General features: G+C 40.3%; 2 protein-coding genes across 2 annotated transcripts; one reads left to right on the top strand and one right to left on the bottom strand.

Moving 5' to 3' along the window:
• Positions 1–1883: 1883 nt before the first annotated feature.
• On the bottom strand, positions 1884–5476 carry sirt4 (sirtuin 4). Its single transcript, XM_055655206.1, is given in 4 exon segments — positions 1884–2335; positions 2821–3615; positions 5313–5434; positions 5437–5476. Coding segments are annotated over 4 exon segments (1095 nt in total). The 5' UTR covers positions 5462–5476; the 3' UTR covers positions 1884–2182.
• ctu1 (cytosolic thiouridylase subunit 1 homolog (S. pombe)) lies at positions 5454–15568 on the top strand. The gene is made up of 3 exons (XM_055655207.1): positions 5454–5664; positions 11828–12335; positions 13357–15568. Exons 2-3 carry the CDS (start codon positions 11840–11842, stop codon positions 13884–13886), a joined length of 1026 nt encoding a protein of 341 aa, XP_055511182.1. The 5' UTR covers positions 5454–5664; positions 11828–11839; the 3' UTR covers positions 13887–15568.
• Positions 15569–17866: the final 2298 nt, after the last annotated feature.

Raw genomic sequence — 17866 nt, 5'->3', positions numbered from 1 at the left:
ATGCACCTATTAGTTTTTACATACTTGCTTGCAAAATAACAGTAAATTACAATATAAATGCAAGTCAGATTCTATGGTTAGAAGATTGCGATTTTTGTTCAATTTTAGAAAAGTAGAACATTTTATTTATGTGAAATCTTTCATCCATGTTTGTGAATCTTTGCCATGCACTGACTAGTTATTACATATTTGGAAAATAACAGTAAATTACTATATAAATGCAAGTCAAGTTCTATGGTTAGAAGATTGCAATTTTTGTTCAATTTTAGAAAAGTAGAACGTGGTAATTTTATTTATGTGAAATCTTTTAATCTTGCAATAATTGTACCAGAATGCGTGTGCAATTTGGTGTCAATACTGAAATGTAGGTGTATTCCATTATACCATTGCATTTGTTCATCAATGGAATGTCAATCTGCTGAGTAACATCTGCAAATTTGGGGTGATTTTTGGAAGAAATTCCATTGGTCATCTTGAGCTTTAAAACATTTAAAATATTGAATGACTCCACTGATTGAGACTTTGTTTACTGAATACGATAACTTAAGCTTCTACTTAGTTGTAGTTGTAAGTTATTGGTCCTCGTGCCGATATGCTTTACGGTGGCGCAGCAGTGGAATTGCTGCCTTACAGCGCTTGAACACTGGAGACCCGGGTTCGATCCCAACTACGGGTGCTGTCTGTACAGAGTTTGTATGCTCTCCCCGTGACCGCGTGGGTTTTCTCTGTGATCCTGGGTTTCCTCCCGTACTCTAAAGATGTATAGGTATGTAGGTTAATTGGCTTGGTGTACATGTAAATTGTCCTTAGTAGTAGGATAGTGTTAATGTGTGGAGAACGCTGGTCGTTGCAGACTCCGTGGGCCTGTTTCCGCTGTGTTATATCTCTAAACTAAACTTATTACTTTACATTTCGTAACCTTACCCCATTTGGTTCAGTACTCAGTGTGCTGTATAATAGCATGGGAAAATATATGGCTTTTTTTGTACATCCATTGTAGCTTTTAATTTGTCTTTCAACAATGGATAGGTGAATGGATGTGCTTTCTTCATTTAAGGTTACTTTGATTTTCAAAAGTTATTACTTTTTTGAAACTTTCTTTCTTGGCCTTCAATTTCTATGCCTTCAGAAAATGTAGAGGCGTAACAGACTGGCACACAGTTTGTCCTCGGAGCTAAATATTCATTAATTCCTTTTTACATACTGCAAGAACAATCTTAATAAAATTTAACTTTTTGCTGGATTGTAGCTTTATTGGGTCTAGTGGGTTTGTGTATGAGCTCGGCAAACAACCTCATGAAACGTGAATCCTTATCATTAAAATGTAGTTTCTCTTGTTGTAAAACTATACTTCCATGCAATTTAAATGCAATTCTTCAGAATAAATTTAATATTGTAATTGTCTTGTGATTTTATTTTTACAGCTTTGTTTGCAATTAAACAATAAACATTAAATATATTTTAATACATTTTGCCATTTGCTATGCATAAAATAGTCCACCACCTAATTTTCGATCTATAAAACTATATTTTCTACATGAATACAGCCTACACTACTATTGATAATTAGGTTGCCCAATCTCTAGGTAGATGAAAGTCCTTCATGATTATTGTTTGATTCCTTCAGGACGAGTCTCTAATTTCCTAAGTTACGCCATCCCCCTACCGTACGGCTGTTTAGGAGCCTATAGTCGATATCCTACAATGATTTTTGTTGGTTTAGCTCCATCCAAATGTGATATGTGAAATATGACGTGATCAAATAAGCCTTGGATTCTGATTTACTTTTGGGGATCAATAAGAAATCTATACATTTTCCTCTTTGAAAAAAATGTAAGATTATTCAACAACATTATACAATTAAAAAAGGTTGAGACCATAAATTAATAATGTGATTTATTGAAACAATAGATTTCATGAAACAAACTTTTGTATTTATTTATAGGAAACTTTGCAAGAACTTGGTAATGGTTGCAATCCATTTCTCAGGAAATTGTTGAAGATATCATTTCTCAAATCTTTCGATCTTCATATACACAAAATGCAGCCTGTATATAAAGATACCACTGCGTGAGAAATTGCTATTACTAATCTATATGGATTATTTTTCATAGAATTTTGTTCCATATGTTTGTAATATTACCAGAATCAAGGAGTTTTCCTGTTGTACAGCTTGACAGTGTTAAAAGGGAAGAACGTATGGCAGAACCTCTCCACATCGAGCACTGATTTTCAGAGTGCACAGTTTATCTGCTCTGGTAGCCCCAATGTTTAGTATTGCAATAGGCAGCCTCTTCTCAAAGGCTGCAATGATGAACCTATATCCAGAATATACCTATTAACAAAGAACATAAAAAGTTAATTATTTTCAGTTTGAAGCCACTGCCAGACATGTGCAATCCATAATGTGTCTGAACCCAACTCTAAGGTACGATCTAAATTCCTTACAGAGCTAAGACTAATCAGCCCACTTGACTGGCATCCCACTCATCACACCCTAGACATTATTCCCTCCACAACCTACATACCAAGTCTGCACAGCTATTCCAAGAGCCAAAGCTGCAATTGCTGTTGCCATGAGTGTCAAGTGCTTCAGGCAATGGAAAACTACAAGCTGTAGTTTCTCTTTCATGTGACACATCATCCTGACTTAAAAATATTATCACCTTTCCTTTTTTGTCACTGTTCCTAAATCCTGGAATTCCCTCTTCAAACCATAAATAACTTTGGTTATAACTTGCTTCCATTGAATATTCCTCAATCTATCTAAATTATCCAAACATATTCAATAAAAAGTCTTTGGTCATTTCAGCCACTCACCTGTAGAGAAGAGCCGACCACCAGAACTGCATCAGATTCCGTCAAACGTTCATACACAAAATTAACTTTCTCTTTATTTACTGTGTCTCCAAAAAAGGTGACATCGGGTTTCAGGATACCACCACAATTCTTACACGAGGGAACATTGAAATGTTTGATTTGTTCATCGGCCAGGAAAACGTCTCCATCTGGAAATATTCCTTGTGTTTCTTCAGACCAATTAGGGTTCAGAGCTGCAAATTCATCTTGAAGGTGACTCCTGGGTGTTATCTTCTCGCAGCCAAGGCAGATCACGCTATGTGTACAGCCATGAAGTTCTGTCAAGTACTGGCTACCTGCCTTTGTGTGCAAAGCATCCACATTCTGGGTCACCAGCCAATGCAGCTTCCCTATTGTTTCCCATTTACTCAGAGCTTTGTGTGCTTCATTTGCCTGGCGCGAACTAAATTGTGGCCAGCCAACATAATTTCGTGCCCAATATCTCTGCCTACTCTTGGCACAGCAGACAAACGCATGGTGCTGAACGGGCCGTCTTGTTGTCCGAGCATAAAGTCCAACCTCTTCCGAGCGATAATCAGGAATACCAGATTCCGTTGACAGGCCTGCTCCAGATAGCACAAACAGCTTCTTAGACTGAAACAGAAATTCCTGAAGATCCTCCAATTCGATGGAGTCCAAAGGAAGGCAAGAAGGAACAAATGGGAAATTAGAAGCAATGGCTGAATAATAGTTCCTGCAGATTTGCTTCAGCAAGCGGCATTTCTCAGCAGCTGGCAAAACAGTCAGAAACCACATCTAGGAATAAACACATTCACATTGATACCATCGATGACCTGGATTTTTCTTGCAAATGTTTCAAAAAACAGAATAAGAGTTTATATTTTTGATTAGGATTAAGATTGGAATCAGTTAATGCCTCAGCAACCAGGTGACATTTGTATAAAGAGCGATAACTGCATGGAAAAGAGTTGATTGATCACTAACATTTACCTCTTAGTAACTTGCAGCCCCTCTGGAACATTTAATGCTGCTTTGCAATTTTTTTTTGCCTGTGCTACTCCTTTAAATGGTTTAACCTGGAGTTATCACGGCTGATATCAGCTAAAATGATTAAATTCATTAACTTTAAATTCGAATCCGAGAGCCTGAGATTAGGGCGCACAGCAGCTTCGGGAAATGGATTAAAGTGATCTGTGTATGACGATTGATCAGAGGTTAGTGAATATTTTCCTTATTCTCCAGATCAAAGATACAGTACCCTCCATAATTTTTGAAACAAAGACCCATCATTTATTTATTTGCCTCTATACTCCACAATTTGAGATTTGTAATAGAGAAAAAAAAATCACATATGGTTAAAGTGCCAATGTAAGCTGTTTGTAAGGTGAAAATGAGAAGCTAGTGCGACTTGGGTGGGGGAGGGATAGAGAGAGATGGAATGCCAGCGCTACCTGAAGTGAGAGAAATCAATATTCAAACCACTGGGCTGTATGCTGCCCAAGCGAAATATGGGATGCTGTTCCTCCAATTTGCATTTAGCCTCACTCTGACAATGGGGGAGACCGAGGACAGAAAAGTCTGTGTAGGAATGGGAAGGAGAATTAAAGTGTCCAGCAACCAGGAGATCAAGTTGGTTCAGGCAGGCTGAGCAAAGGTGTTCCACAAAACGATCGCCCAGTCTGCATTTGGTCTCGCTGATGTATAAGAGTCCACATCTTGAACAACGGATACAGTAGATGAGGTTGGAGGAGGTGCAAGTGAACCTCTGCCTAACCTGAAAGGACTGTCGGGGTCCCTGGACAGAGTCGAGGGAGGAGGTATAGTGACAGGTGTTGCATCTTCTGCGGTTGCAGGGGAAGGTTTGGGTTGCGGAGGGGGTCGTTTGGGTGGGAAGGGATGAATTAACCAGGAAGTGGTGGAGGGAACGGTCTCTGTAAAAGGTGGAGATGGGAAAATGTGGCTAGTGAGGGATTCCGTTGGGGGCTGGAAGAAATTTCAGAGGATTATGTGTTTTATGTGACAGCTAATGGGGTGGAAGGTATGGACTAGGGGGATTCTGTCTGTTGTGGCTAGGGGGAGGGGGAGCAAGGGCGGAGCTGCGGTGTACCGAGGAAACACGAGTAAGGGCTTCAGCTATGATACCCACCCCCCTCCAGCTTGACAACATCTTTCCTACAACATGGTGACCAAACCTGAACACAATACTCAGTTGTGGACTCACTGTGGAATGTCTTAACATGACCTCCCAACTTCTATACTCAATACTCTGTCTGATGAAGGCAAATGTGCCAAAAGCCTTTTTTTGACCACCTTATCTACGTCACACCATTTTCAAGGATCTATCTGCCAACACCTCTTGAACCCTCTGCTATACAACACTCCCCAGAACCTCACCATTCACTGTTAGACTTCCCAAAACGCAACATCTCGGTAATTAAGGCTTGGAGATCGAGGGGTTGCGCGACCCTTCTCCACCGCCGTCGGCAACTCACCTTCCAGACCCGCCGCCGCCGCCGCCAACCGCCTCTGACAGGTGACTGGCGCCACAGATCAAACACTACAATTCCCGGCGCGCACCGCGCTATCGGACGGCTCGCCCGGAAACCACCATTCGCCGGCCCACGTGATCAGGCGTCGGCATCGCCGACCTACGGATGATCAGTTCCGGTCAAGCATGGCGGCGATCAGAGTCGGCCATCGCCGGTGAAGGTGTTCATCTGCCGTCGGGGTTTGTCAATCTTGCATGGCGTGGCTGTTCGGTTAAAGGAGAAGCGAGAGATCGCATCTGTTTAGCACATTTGACCACGCGGGCCTGGCACGATAACGTGTGGAACACGGCACTGGGTGAGTTAAAGTGTGTGTGAAGGCTTATGTTTATATTTATGAAGTGATGCTCTTTAAGCTTCCTCCTTTTACCTCGGTCAACTTGGCTTTATGAAGTACCGCGAATGTTAAAAGGGAGATGTAACACCCAGTGAAAAGGCTTATATAGGTTCGGTCCTGCAGATGCCCCTAGAGCGCCTCGCAGACAACGTGTGTACTCCCGGCCCGGCCTGTAGTGAGCCATCATTAACGCCCGTGATGTGGTTTCAGAAAGAGTTGGGAATGGGGTTTAAGCAGAATGATCAGGGGGTCCAGGTTAGTTGACTATAACGAGTTTAGTGTCCAGTAATCGACTGCACTTTGCTTTGTATGTAAATACGTTTGGGCCCTCACAGCATTATAGCGTAGAGAATTACAAAGATTCACCAAGCATGGAGTGAGGATTTTTTTTCATCCATCCCTTACCTTTGAAACTGTGATCTTTCGTTCTTAACTCCTTGGCTAGCTCCCTGTATCTATCGTTAGAGAAATTATTCTGTAGCATAGAATGGAGCTAATTGTTTGACCAAAGCAAACTGTTCAACTTGCAAAACATCCTCTCCAGTATAAAAGACACTCCATATGCAATATACAGAGGTGATGCTTGCAGATACATCTATTTTGATACTGTTACAGGTCATCTTTGACTCAATGAAGCATAAGAGAGGATGAGTGTTACAAACATTAATAAAACTAATGTCCTCCATCAATGTGTCCATGCTGTGGAGCATCACTCTCCAACAATAAAGGTCCCAGATCAAATCCTAGATATTTGCTATATCTTCAGTGCCAATTCGTAGCAAAGGTAAATGTTGATGACTGGCTGAAGAAAATAATGGTTGAAGCTCACAAACTCAAATTTGGCACAAACCCCATGAGACCTACCAGGCAGTATTTCATGCTGCTTCTGTAAAGCAGCCAACATTATCAAAGATTGCCATGCATGGTGTCAGGTGAATCCTACCATTGGAACTATTTTACTAATTTAAGTAGAGAGTATTCCATCACAAAGATTTGTGCTTTTGGGAGGTCTGGAAAGATTCTAGTGAATCGGCTGGCAAGTTGTTTTCTGGAGAATAAATAATCTCTGCCCTGCTCTTGCAATCAGAGAATATTTGTGTTTGTTCTAGTCTGGTTCAATGTGGCCTAAAGAGGAGTATTTTATAGTCATAAAATCACACCTGATTCACTCACATTCTTCTAGGAAGAAAATCTCCCATTCTTAGTTTGTCTTAACCCTGTATAACTTTTAACTGCTTTTTGAGCTTAGGAGCATTTTGGAACAAATGTTAGCATTTTGAGCAACAACTATTCAAATTCTGTGAATGAATAAATAAGAACTAAGGCTGCAATGATAGCCAGAGTATCAGTGGGCAGGTTACTTGTGAGAGAGCACTGCTTGACATTGCTGTCAATAGAGACCTACCCTATTAAAATTTCTGAATAGAGGGGACAGTAATTTGCCAATCTGCATTTGTCTGTGGAGAACAGCAAAATAATCTTGATGTCGTGATGAATTAGCCATGAACTTCTTGATTGATAGACCAGACTTAAATAGTTGATTGGCCTACTCCTCATCCATGCATTATGTTCTTAAACTTATATTGGTGAGAAGCACATAATTGGACAATTTTGCACATTCAAGTCAATGCTGGTTTTATAGCTGTATATAACAGATTGGTTAATCTTGGGTGCAAGTGGTAAGTATTACAGCTGTAATATCTTCCTGGTCCATGAATTTCATTATATTTGTTGCTCTCATTGGTTTCTTGATGTGAAATCAAATTGTCTGAGGTTGGAAGTGACACAGGAGGAGATGCATATGGATCAGCTGGCGATCACTTCTGGGAGTGGAAATGTTCCTAAAGTATCTACTCTTTAGTTAGCTATCCTTTATGACAGTTGACTGCATGCAGGTTCTGCTTTTTGGGACATGTGGTCTTGTGCGGAAGCTCCACCAGATTGTCACTTAAATTTTTGATCTTCTTTTCCCTTGCTGGTGTGTTCTTTTACACTGCACATTCAACCTAGTAATATTAGATTGAGGATTTTGCTAGGCCCAGAGATTATATTTATCCTGTTGATGGCCCATACTGACTTGTAAATGCCAGTTTAGAGTTGCCAAGTCTGTTCTGAATAGTTTCCCTTTAATATCATTGTAATTCAACGCAGTACCTGTACAATGAAGGACCTCCGCAATGTAATGGTAACAATTTCCCACTAGTTATTGTCACATTGGCCATTACACATGCAGCTGCAAAAGCTACGTTGGTGATGACGGTGTTTACCCCTCATTGATGTTCGCATTAAGGTCATAAGTGTTAGGAGTAGAATTAGCCAATTCAGCCCATAAAGACTACTCTGCCATTCAATCATGGCTGATCTATCTCTCCCTCCTAACCCCACTCTCCTGCCTTCTCCCCATAACCTCTGACACCTGTACTAATCAATAATCTATCTATCTCTGCCTTAAAAATATCCACTGACTTGGCCTCTACAACCTTCTGTTGCACAGATTCACCACCCTCTGACAAAAGTAATTTCTCCTCCTCTCCTTCCTAAAAGAATGTCCTTCAATTCTGAGGCTATGACCTCTGGTCCTAAACTCTCCCACTAGTGGAAACATATGCTCCACATCCACACTATCCAAGCCTTTCACAATTCTGTATATTTTAATGAGGTCTCCCCTCATTCTCCAGGGAGTACATGCCCAGTGCAGACAAACACTCATCATAGTGTTTCATTCCTGGGATCATTTTTGTAAACCACCTCTGGACCCTCTCCAGAGCTAGTACATCCTTCCTCAGACATGGTGCCCAAAATTGCTCACAATATTCCAAATGCAGCCTAACCAGCACCTTATAGAGCCTCGGCATTACGTTCCTGTTTTTGTATACAAACCCTCTTGGAAATAAATGTTAGCATTGTGTTTGCTTTCTTTACTACTGATTCGACTTGCAGATTATCTTTTTTGGAATCCTGCACCAGCACTCCCAAGTCCCTTTACATGTCCGATTTCTGGATTCTCTCCCCATTTAGAAAATGGTCTATGCCTTATTCCTACTACCAAAATGCATGACTCCACACTTTGCTACACTATATTCCATTGCCACTTCTCTGCCCACTCTCCCAACCAGTACAATTCCTTCTGCAGAGTGTTTAAGAAGGAACTGCAGATGCTGGAGAATCGAAGGTACACAAAAAAGCTGGAGAAACTCAGCGGGTGCAGCAGCATCTATGGAGCGAAGGAAATAGGCAACGTTTCGGGCCGAAACCCTTCTTCAGTCTGAAGAAGGGTTTCTGCCCGAAACTTTGCCTATTTCCTTCGCTCCATAGATCCTTCTGCAGAGTCCCTGGTTTCTCTACACTACCTGCCCTTCCACCTATTTTCATATAATCCACAAACTTGGCCACAAAGCCTACAATCCCCTCGTCCAAATCATTAATATACAACGTGAACAGTAGCGGTCCCAGCACCGACCCCTATGGAGCTCTGCCAGTCAATGCCAGCCAACCAGAAAAATCCCCTTTATTGCCACTTTTTGTTTTCTGCCAACCTGCTATCCATGCTACTATCTGCCCTTTGATACCGTGGGCTCTCATCTTCCTCAGCAGCCTCACGTGTGGCACCTTATCAAAGGCTTTCTGACTCTCCTTTGTCTATCCTGCTATTTACTTCTTCAAAGAATTCTAGCAAATTTGTCAAGCAAGACCTCCACTTCACAAAGCCATGCTGACTTTGGCCTATTTTATCGTGAACTTCCAAGTACTCCGTAACCTCATCCTTTACAATGGACTCTAAAATCTTACCAACCACCAAAGTCAGTCTAACTGGCCTATAGTTCCCACTATTCTGCTTTGCTCTCTTTTTGTGCAGCGGCTAATATTGGCAATTTTCCAATCATCTGGGACCACTACTAGTGATTCTTGAAATATCACTGTCTATGCCTCCACAATCTCTAAAACCACCGCTTTCAGAAACCTAGGGTGCATTCCATCTGGTCCAGGTGACTTATCCACCTTCAGCCCTTTCAGCTTCCCAAGCACCTTCTCCCGAATAATAGCAACTCCATTAACTTCCACCTCTGACTCCTGAATTTCGGGCACGTTGCAAATGTCTTCCACCGTGAAGACTGATGCTATTCAAGTTATTCAACCACTCTGCCATTTCTTTATTCCCCATTATCATTTCTCCTGCACCATTCTCCAACGGCCCAGCTTCCACTCTTGCCTATTTCTTACTCTTTATGTAACTGAAGAATCTCTTCCAATCCACTTTTATATTATTGGCTAGTTTACCTTCGTATTTCATCTTTTCTCTGTGTATTGTCTTTTTAGTTCCCTTCTGTTCTTTAAAAGTTTCCCAATCCTTTAGCTTCCCACTAATCTTTGCTTCTCTTCCTTTTAGATTTATACTGTCCTTGACTTCCCTTGTCAGCCACAGTCAACTCTTTCTCCCCCTAGAATCTTTCATCTTTGGAATGAAAAGATCCTGCGTCTTACAGATTTTTTCCAGAAATTCCTGCCATAGCTGTTCCACCGTCACCCCTGCTAGGGTTCCTTTCCAGTAAACGTTAGCCAGCTCATGCCTCTGTAGTCCCCTTTGCTCAGCTGCAATACTGACACATCCGATTTCTTTAAATTGCCTGCCTGTGAATGTCAGGCAGCTATGTTCGTCAGGTCCAAGCCAGAGTTGTCATTGGTGGTGCCTCTGAGCTACCTGAAGGCTCACACCCAAAGTCAATTCTGTCCTTGCTACTTTGAGTACTGCCTATAACATGAAGGAGTACTGATGTCTCATCTAAGGAATGACGGTCAGTGGTAATCAGCAAAGATTCCCTTAACTGTGACTGACATAATCCAATGCTCCTTCATTGGTTGAGAGCCATTATGGTTGATGTTGAGAATTCCTCAAATTACTGATTGTGACTATGTAACACAGTATGATCACATTTTATTTGATTCTGACAAGCAGTTGGACAGGATATCCGCAACGGTCATAATAGAGCTGCCTTGAAGCTGCTTCCTTTGCAGACTGAGACAACTCTCCCAATTTAGATGTCAGTCTAAATTGAGCTAGAAGTATCTACACCTTTTCCAAATTTGGTGTCTAGGCTTGTATTGAGATGTCTGTGCAGTTTTATTTTAGCTTTTTAAATAAGTGGCCATTTTGAAGGGCATTTAAATGTCAACCAGATCGTTATTGGCCAGACTGCAAAATGGCACTGGATTTCTGTTCTATTTGTGTTCATTGTCATGAGGTTGCAGTGCTTGGCAAGGGTGGAGGTACAAATGTACAAATGAGCGTGAGACTTTCATGGGTCCATCTAATATAGATGAAATGCTTAGTTTAGAGCATGAGAAGACTGCAGTGCCTGAAGATTTTTTGCTTTGTGATTGCGTAACAGAGAGCAGCACAGGCACTGGCCCTTCACCCCACAATGTCTGTGCCTTATGCCAAGTTGAACTGGTCTCTTCTGCCTGCATGTAATCCAGATCCTTCCATTTCCTGAATTTCTATGTGCTTATGTAAAACACCACTATATAGGCTGTGGACCGAGGAGCTTTTTCGTTCAAGTTCGTGACCCAACTAACGGAACTACCGGAATTTTTAACATATTGTGTAAAAATATTATAAATTATACCTGAAACGCGTCAAGACCAAAACCTGCACATTTATTAAACATATGAGAAAAACCTCAAATTTTCCAAGCAATGCACGTCCGACATTGGTCAATTGGCATCCGACCTCAATCGCGCACTTTGTTTTTATGGTCGCTAGGCAACGAGGACCCTGGGATCTTGGCTTCTTCTTCTTTCGTGTGGCGTGCACAGCCTAAAGTTGTTGGACAACTTGTTCTATTTGTCTTCCGTTTTGTGCACGTCGAGTTGATTGCATTAGTCGAAACAGGGCGGACCACGTGAAGGTTGCAATCTTCCACCCTGGGTCTTGGCTGCCTCCTAATTACAAACCTCCTAATCAAACCAAAGCAATCGGTCTAGATTTGTGACTCTAGTTGTCATGGCACTAGTAGCAGTGCAGCTCCTAATAAGATGAACAAAGTCCATGTGTTTGTATTTCCAATTAAGCTCCGTTTTACTTTGTTGCGCCTCGCATAACAAGTCATTTTGGCTGTTTTTCCAGATTAGCTTCGACATGCCGGTTCACTGCAGCTGCTGTGGCAAGAATGCAGCAGTTCTCAGGCGTCCCAAAACAGGGCACACCCTCTGCAAAGAGTGCTTTTTCTGGGCTTTCGAAGAGGAGACGCATCAGATGATCGTATCTGCCAAGCTTTTCCAGAAGGGAGAGACCATTGGAATTGGGGCTTCTGGTGGGAAAGACTCAACTGTTCTAGCTCATGTTTTGAAAGTCTTAAATGATCGATATAATTATGGCTTAAATCTGATGCTGCTTTCTGTGGACGAAGGCATCAGTGGTTATCGTGATGATTCCTTGGAGACAGTAAAGAGAAACCAGCAACAGTATGATCTGCCACTGAAGATTATTTCCTACGAAGAGTTATACGGCTGGACAATGGACCAGATTGTGAGGAAAGTTGGTTTGAAGAACAATTGCACATTTTGTGGGGTCTTCAGACGGCAAGCTCTTGATCGTGGGGCCATGATGCTGAAAGTAGACAAGGTCTGCACAGGTAAGGCATTGATAACTTCCTACATTCCTACAAGCATGCGTTTTGAGTGGTTTCAAAATATTTGCTGGGACTTTGATCCAGTTCCATTGAATAAATATATTTCTCCTATCTCTACCCCTCTAATCTTTTTAATGAGATTTTGAACAACCCCATTTATTTTATTTGAGTAGATTCAATTTAAGAATAGTTCTTACTGTAACATTTTCTTCTCTCTTTTCTAAAGTCTAAGTAATTTTTAACATTAGTTCGAGCCTTATTTTGTTAAATGTCATTTGCTTCTATATTTATGCCAGTTTCCATATTATGCTAGCTATTAAATGTGTAGAATTATTTGTTATCTCCACCCTCTCCTCCCCAAATCAAACCCATTGGAATATGTTAATCTTTCTCGTCCTTCATCGTCCACTTTACTTGTTATTTCCCCCACAAACATGGAAGCAAACCGGCTAACTGGAAATTTACTGGTATAGATCCACTTGGTGATAATTACACTGTTTTAGCAACAGTATTTTGCACTTGCTTTAACATTGGGGAATCTTCCCAGAATCATTCATTACATTAAATTACAGTTAAATCTGGATTAAATAATGTAAAATGTCATCGGCATAAATGGGATACTAAAGCTTTGGAAATATTTCTGCATTAAAGGACAGAAATAGAAAATAATCAAATAATGGAATGCTCAAAGCTTGCTTTCACAATTAATTTTAGACATGGGCACCAAAAATATTTGTGCAGATAGGCTTTTGAGATTTAAAAAAATTTATTTTAGTTGTGTAGTCTTAATCTGACAGGGATCATATTATATGGCTGAACCTCAACTAATCCAGTACTTCACACCAACACTGCTTTCCCAAAATTCTATGTACTCTGATGGCTTAATAGTCTGACTATTTTTACTTTGAAGACCAGCTAGAGGTGAACTGCCGTGTAGATGAAATGCATCCATCCATCCAGGAACAAGTGTACCAGTGTGTTTAAACGATTAACCGCACCTTCCTTTTATTCCTTTCATGCTCAGGTCACAATGCAGATGATATTGCTGAGACCGTCTTGATGAATTTCCTGCGTGGAGACATTGCTCGACTGCGCCGCTGTACAGCAATTACCACGGATAGTGAAGGGGCAATTCCTCGTTGCAAACCTCTCAAGTATGCTTATGAGAAAGAAATAGTGCTGTATGCTTACTTCAAAAAGCTGGACTACTTCTCCACTGAATGTGTGTATTCCCCTAATGCATACAGGGGCTATGCGCGTGCTTTCCTGAAAGACTTGGAGTCAATACGGCCAAGTGCTATTATGGATGTGATTCACTCTGGTGAAAACCTCTCTGTGAAGGAGGATGTGAAGATGCCCACACAAGGCACGTGCACACGGTGTGGTTACATTTCTAGCCAAGGACTCTGCAAGGCTTGCGTTTTGTTGGAGGGACTGAACCGTGGACTTCCTAAACTCGGTATCGGCAAGCATGCAAAATTGCATAATCGATTGCTAAATAAGGAACCACTCACTGAGGCAGAGATGAAGAAATTAAGAGCAGTTGATTTCTGAATGTGTATCTGACTGAAGCTGCTTTAACATATCAACTGGCCAATTTAAGACTAAGGTGCTTTGATTAAACTGTATCGTATTGCTCAAACAATCCTATTTATCATGTTGACTGCTGCCAACGAAGCAATACCATGAAGCAAAATTCCAAATGTTTAAGTAAAATGGCAAGGACTATCCTCTTGTCATTGCAACATTTGGATTCATATTTAACAGATGGAATCTGGAGCTGAGGGTCCAGCACCATTCTGTTTTTTTTTTTCATACAATAGAATTATAATACTGATTTTTTTGGGAAAGCACTAGGATTTTTGAGTATATTAGATGAAGGTCATGTACAATAGTTAAAGATGGGTAATTTATAATTTGCACCATGTTATAAAAAATAGTTTATCATGTCTTTATATTCACAAGCTTTAATGTAATTATAGGAAGCAAAAACAAACGCAGCAAATGTGATGAAATTTCTTCTTCGAGAGGAAGAGTGCATTATAACCTTGATATTTCTGTATTCTTCCTATTTTGTGAAAGAACACAACTAATTTGGCTCAATTGGGCAGAATTCGTCAGATTTTCTCATAATTGGAAATATAAACTTTGTAGTTGGACGGGGAAAGAATGCCCAGAGAAAAAGAGCAACAAATTGCTGTTATCTGGAGTGCTTCATGCTAGAATCTGTTTAGAGGGATATGGGCCAAACGCAGGCAGATGGGACTAATGTAGGTGGGACATGTTGGCCGATGTGGGCAAGTTGGGCCAAAGGGCCTGTTTCCATGCTGTATGATTCAGTGATATCCTTCCTATGGTATGTCTTTAATTGATTTGGACACAGCTGCTGTGTGTGGGAGGCACATAAATCTGAGTTCTAGTCAGCCCAGACTATTTACTGAAAATTAAAAAAAACAGCAGATGCTGAAAATCTGAAATAGAAAAATGTTGAAAAAAATGATGCAGGTCAGGCAACTTGTGGGAAAACAGAAACAGATTTAACCAAGACTATCTCCAGCGCAACTGTGTCCTTGTCTAATCAGCTATTAATCCCTTTCCTACGCTCTGCAAATTTAAACTGAATTATTTTTGCGCTTTTCCAGTTCTGATAAAAAGATCTTTGACTTCAAATATTCTTTTATTCATTTCTAACAATGCTGCCTAACATGATAACTGTTTCTGCTGTTTTTATTTTAGGCTACACAGTTTAGCACATTGGTGGCTGTTCTACCTACTTGGTACCTAAAAGTGCTCATAACTTTCAATAACATGTACAGGTATTCATTCTGGCTCTTTCTGTTTTTAAATACTGGGAATTGTACTTGGCAGAAATGAGTATGGAGGAGTTTCTTCAGTTAATTCTCCAGTCTATCCATACTTGAACCTACCCACAAACGTAAGGTCAGAACCATGTTCTTGACCAGATAAGTAAGTCCAATGGTTTTAAAATAGTATCTGTTTTAGTAAAAATAATTTATTTACAATATTTTAGCCTCTCAGTCTAAAAGATATTTGAGGGTTTTGTGATGATTGAGGTAAATGGTTTACAATGATGTCTGCGCTGTACTGCTCTGACAATGCAGCCTGTTGTGGTTATACATTAAACATGTTTAACTTGGTACAGAGTCAATCTATTTAGTTTTATATTTATACACATTAACAGCTGGACTTATTTTAATAAAAAGTAATTTAATAAATGGAGTTGTGTGCGTCCTATATCTATGCACGGTATTTCAAACTATAGTACACATACATCAACATCAAAGCTATACTGTACTAACTAATCAGCTGATACTACAACTAGAGCTACAATTGCAATTTCACCAAACATATTACTTGTCATAATGGTATAAAGCCCTATAGCTTATTTGCCCATATTTTTGCACTGCTTGGTATATAAATTACAAGCTCCTTCAGAAAGTTCAACAGTAGAGATGGATGGGAAATGGAAGATGATGTACAATTGAGATGGAATAGGTTTATTCTGGGGGGGTTTGTAGGTTTTTTTAAATTATGTTACACCAAATTATCCTTGCCAATTATTGCATCCATCTAAACTAATCCCATTTACCCACATTAGGTCAGTGTGTTTGATGCCTTGATGATTTAAGTGCATTCAGCGCAGCTTTCACCTGTCGAAAGAAAGAAAGTCATAACCTCCCTTGTCTCCCGGAATACACCTCATTATGCCCTGGGGATTTATCCATGTGTATGCCTGCTAAGATATCTACTTTTTAATTTTAAAGTGTTCTAGAATTTCACTATCCCAACTGAAACCTCCAACTACAATTATCTCTAGAAGCACCAGTTCTCAACTAAGAATCTTACCCATGTGCTGTGGCTTAATGCAAATATTGCCCCTTTTGCGTTTACTCTTTCTGTTCTCCTCTTGTCCAGAATATACCTTTCAAATACCTTGGTATTTAGCTCCTCAGACGATGCTGCTAGGCACTTTCTAAGTAATATACATACTGAACATGATAGCACGTTAAATAAATTGTTGCCTGCATATGATTCATATCTCTCCATTCCTCGCATATCCTCATGACTATCCAAAATCCCCTTCAATACCACTCTCTTTTCTGCCTCCACCACCACCCTGGGCAGTGCGTTCCAGGCATCCACAAATCTGGGTAACTAACTTGCCCCGCACATTTTCTTTAAAGTTTGCCACTCTCACCTAAAAGCTATGCCCTCTCGTCTTTGACATTTCCAACTTAATAAAAAGGCTTTGACTGTCTATCCTTTCTATGCCAATTATTTCTTTTCCACTCCATCTACATGTGTTGCTATCGGTGTTTATTTTGCATCCACCTGTACAGTAGGTAGGACCTTGCCCAACAGTACCCCTGCCATTGGACTGCACTTGAATTTCTACTTCAAGTTTTGTGCTGAAATCCCAACTGGAACTTGAGTTTAGTCTTATGCCTCGCCAACATGGTTGCCATTTGCTGGGTAATAATTAGTTAATATAAAGGATAATATCAATAGTTTATTTTACATGTACCAAAGTACAGAGAAGTTATTTTTATGCACAGTTCAGTAAGATTATTGCCATACATAAATGCAATCCCAGATTAAGTACAAAATTTGTAGAAGCAGCCCAGAGTCCATATAAATGAATACTTTATTGTCACAATGAAATTCTTTGTGTGCCAAGGTATGCAGTGGTTGCCCATGAAGGGCGCTTACAAAGTCTTGGCAGCTTCCCCCTCCAGACGAGTTCTTGTTCTACAGTCAATTGGAATCTTCCGTCGTGGGCTAGGCAGCTGTTGTAATTGGTTTGTTGGTGCAGAAAATTTAAGATTGCCTTGCAGCATATAAAAACTTCTTATGATTTGTACTGTAAATTGGAGGGACCAATGTCATTGGAAAATGTAGGAAAGGAGCAAAATGAAAGATGCTCACAGGGATTGTACAATGTGCATTATATCTCACATTTTATCTGCCTTGTTCTCATTTGGGTTTTTTTGTTTCTTCACAGTCTCTTTTGGCTTATGTTCTCTTTCTGCAATGTTCCGGTCTACCTTATACCTCATATTTTAATATCATACTTTATTATCCCCTTTTGCTGTTTTACATTCTCCAAAAATATTTATTTTCATTTAATTATTAATTCCCAGTTTGCATTAAAATATAAAACTACTCGCAGTACTGTGATATAATGCTTTTCCTATACCATAATGTGTGTTTACAAAGAAATTCACTTTCATTAAGTCTTTCTGGAATTTTGCAGAACCATCAATGTTTGCAAACTGATACTGCTACAGTAATTAGCGCCTTAGGCAGCGTGAAAGTCAAACTGTGTTCAAGGCTGTTGTTCTGTACTAATTATCAACACTTTCAGTGCAATTAGAATAGATGCCAGTTTTAGAAAAAGGGGAATCAGCTCCCGTCTGAACTTGAGCAAAAAGCAAAATGCTTGAGGAACTTGGCGCGTCAGGCAGCATCTTCGGAGGGAATGGATGGACAACGTTTTGGGTCGGGTCCCTCTT

Source organism: Leucoraja erinacea, chromosome 25 (genome assembly GCF_028641065.1).
Source record: "Leucoraja erinacea ecotype New England chromosome 25, Leri_hhj_1, whole genome shotgun sequence".
In the NCBI taxonomy this organism is placed as follows: domain Eukaryota; kingdom Metazoa; phylum Chordata; class Chondrichthyes; order Rajiformes; family Rajidae; genus Leucoraja; species Leucoraja erinaceus.
Note: the sequence above shows the minus strand (reverse complement) of the source record. Positions and strands in the feature narration are given on the sequence as shown.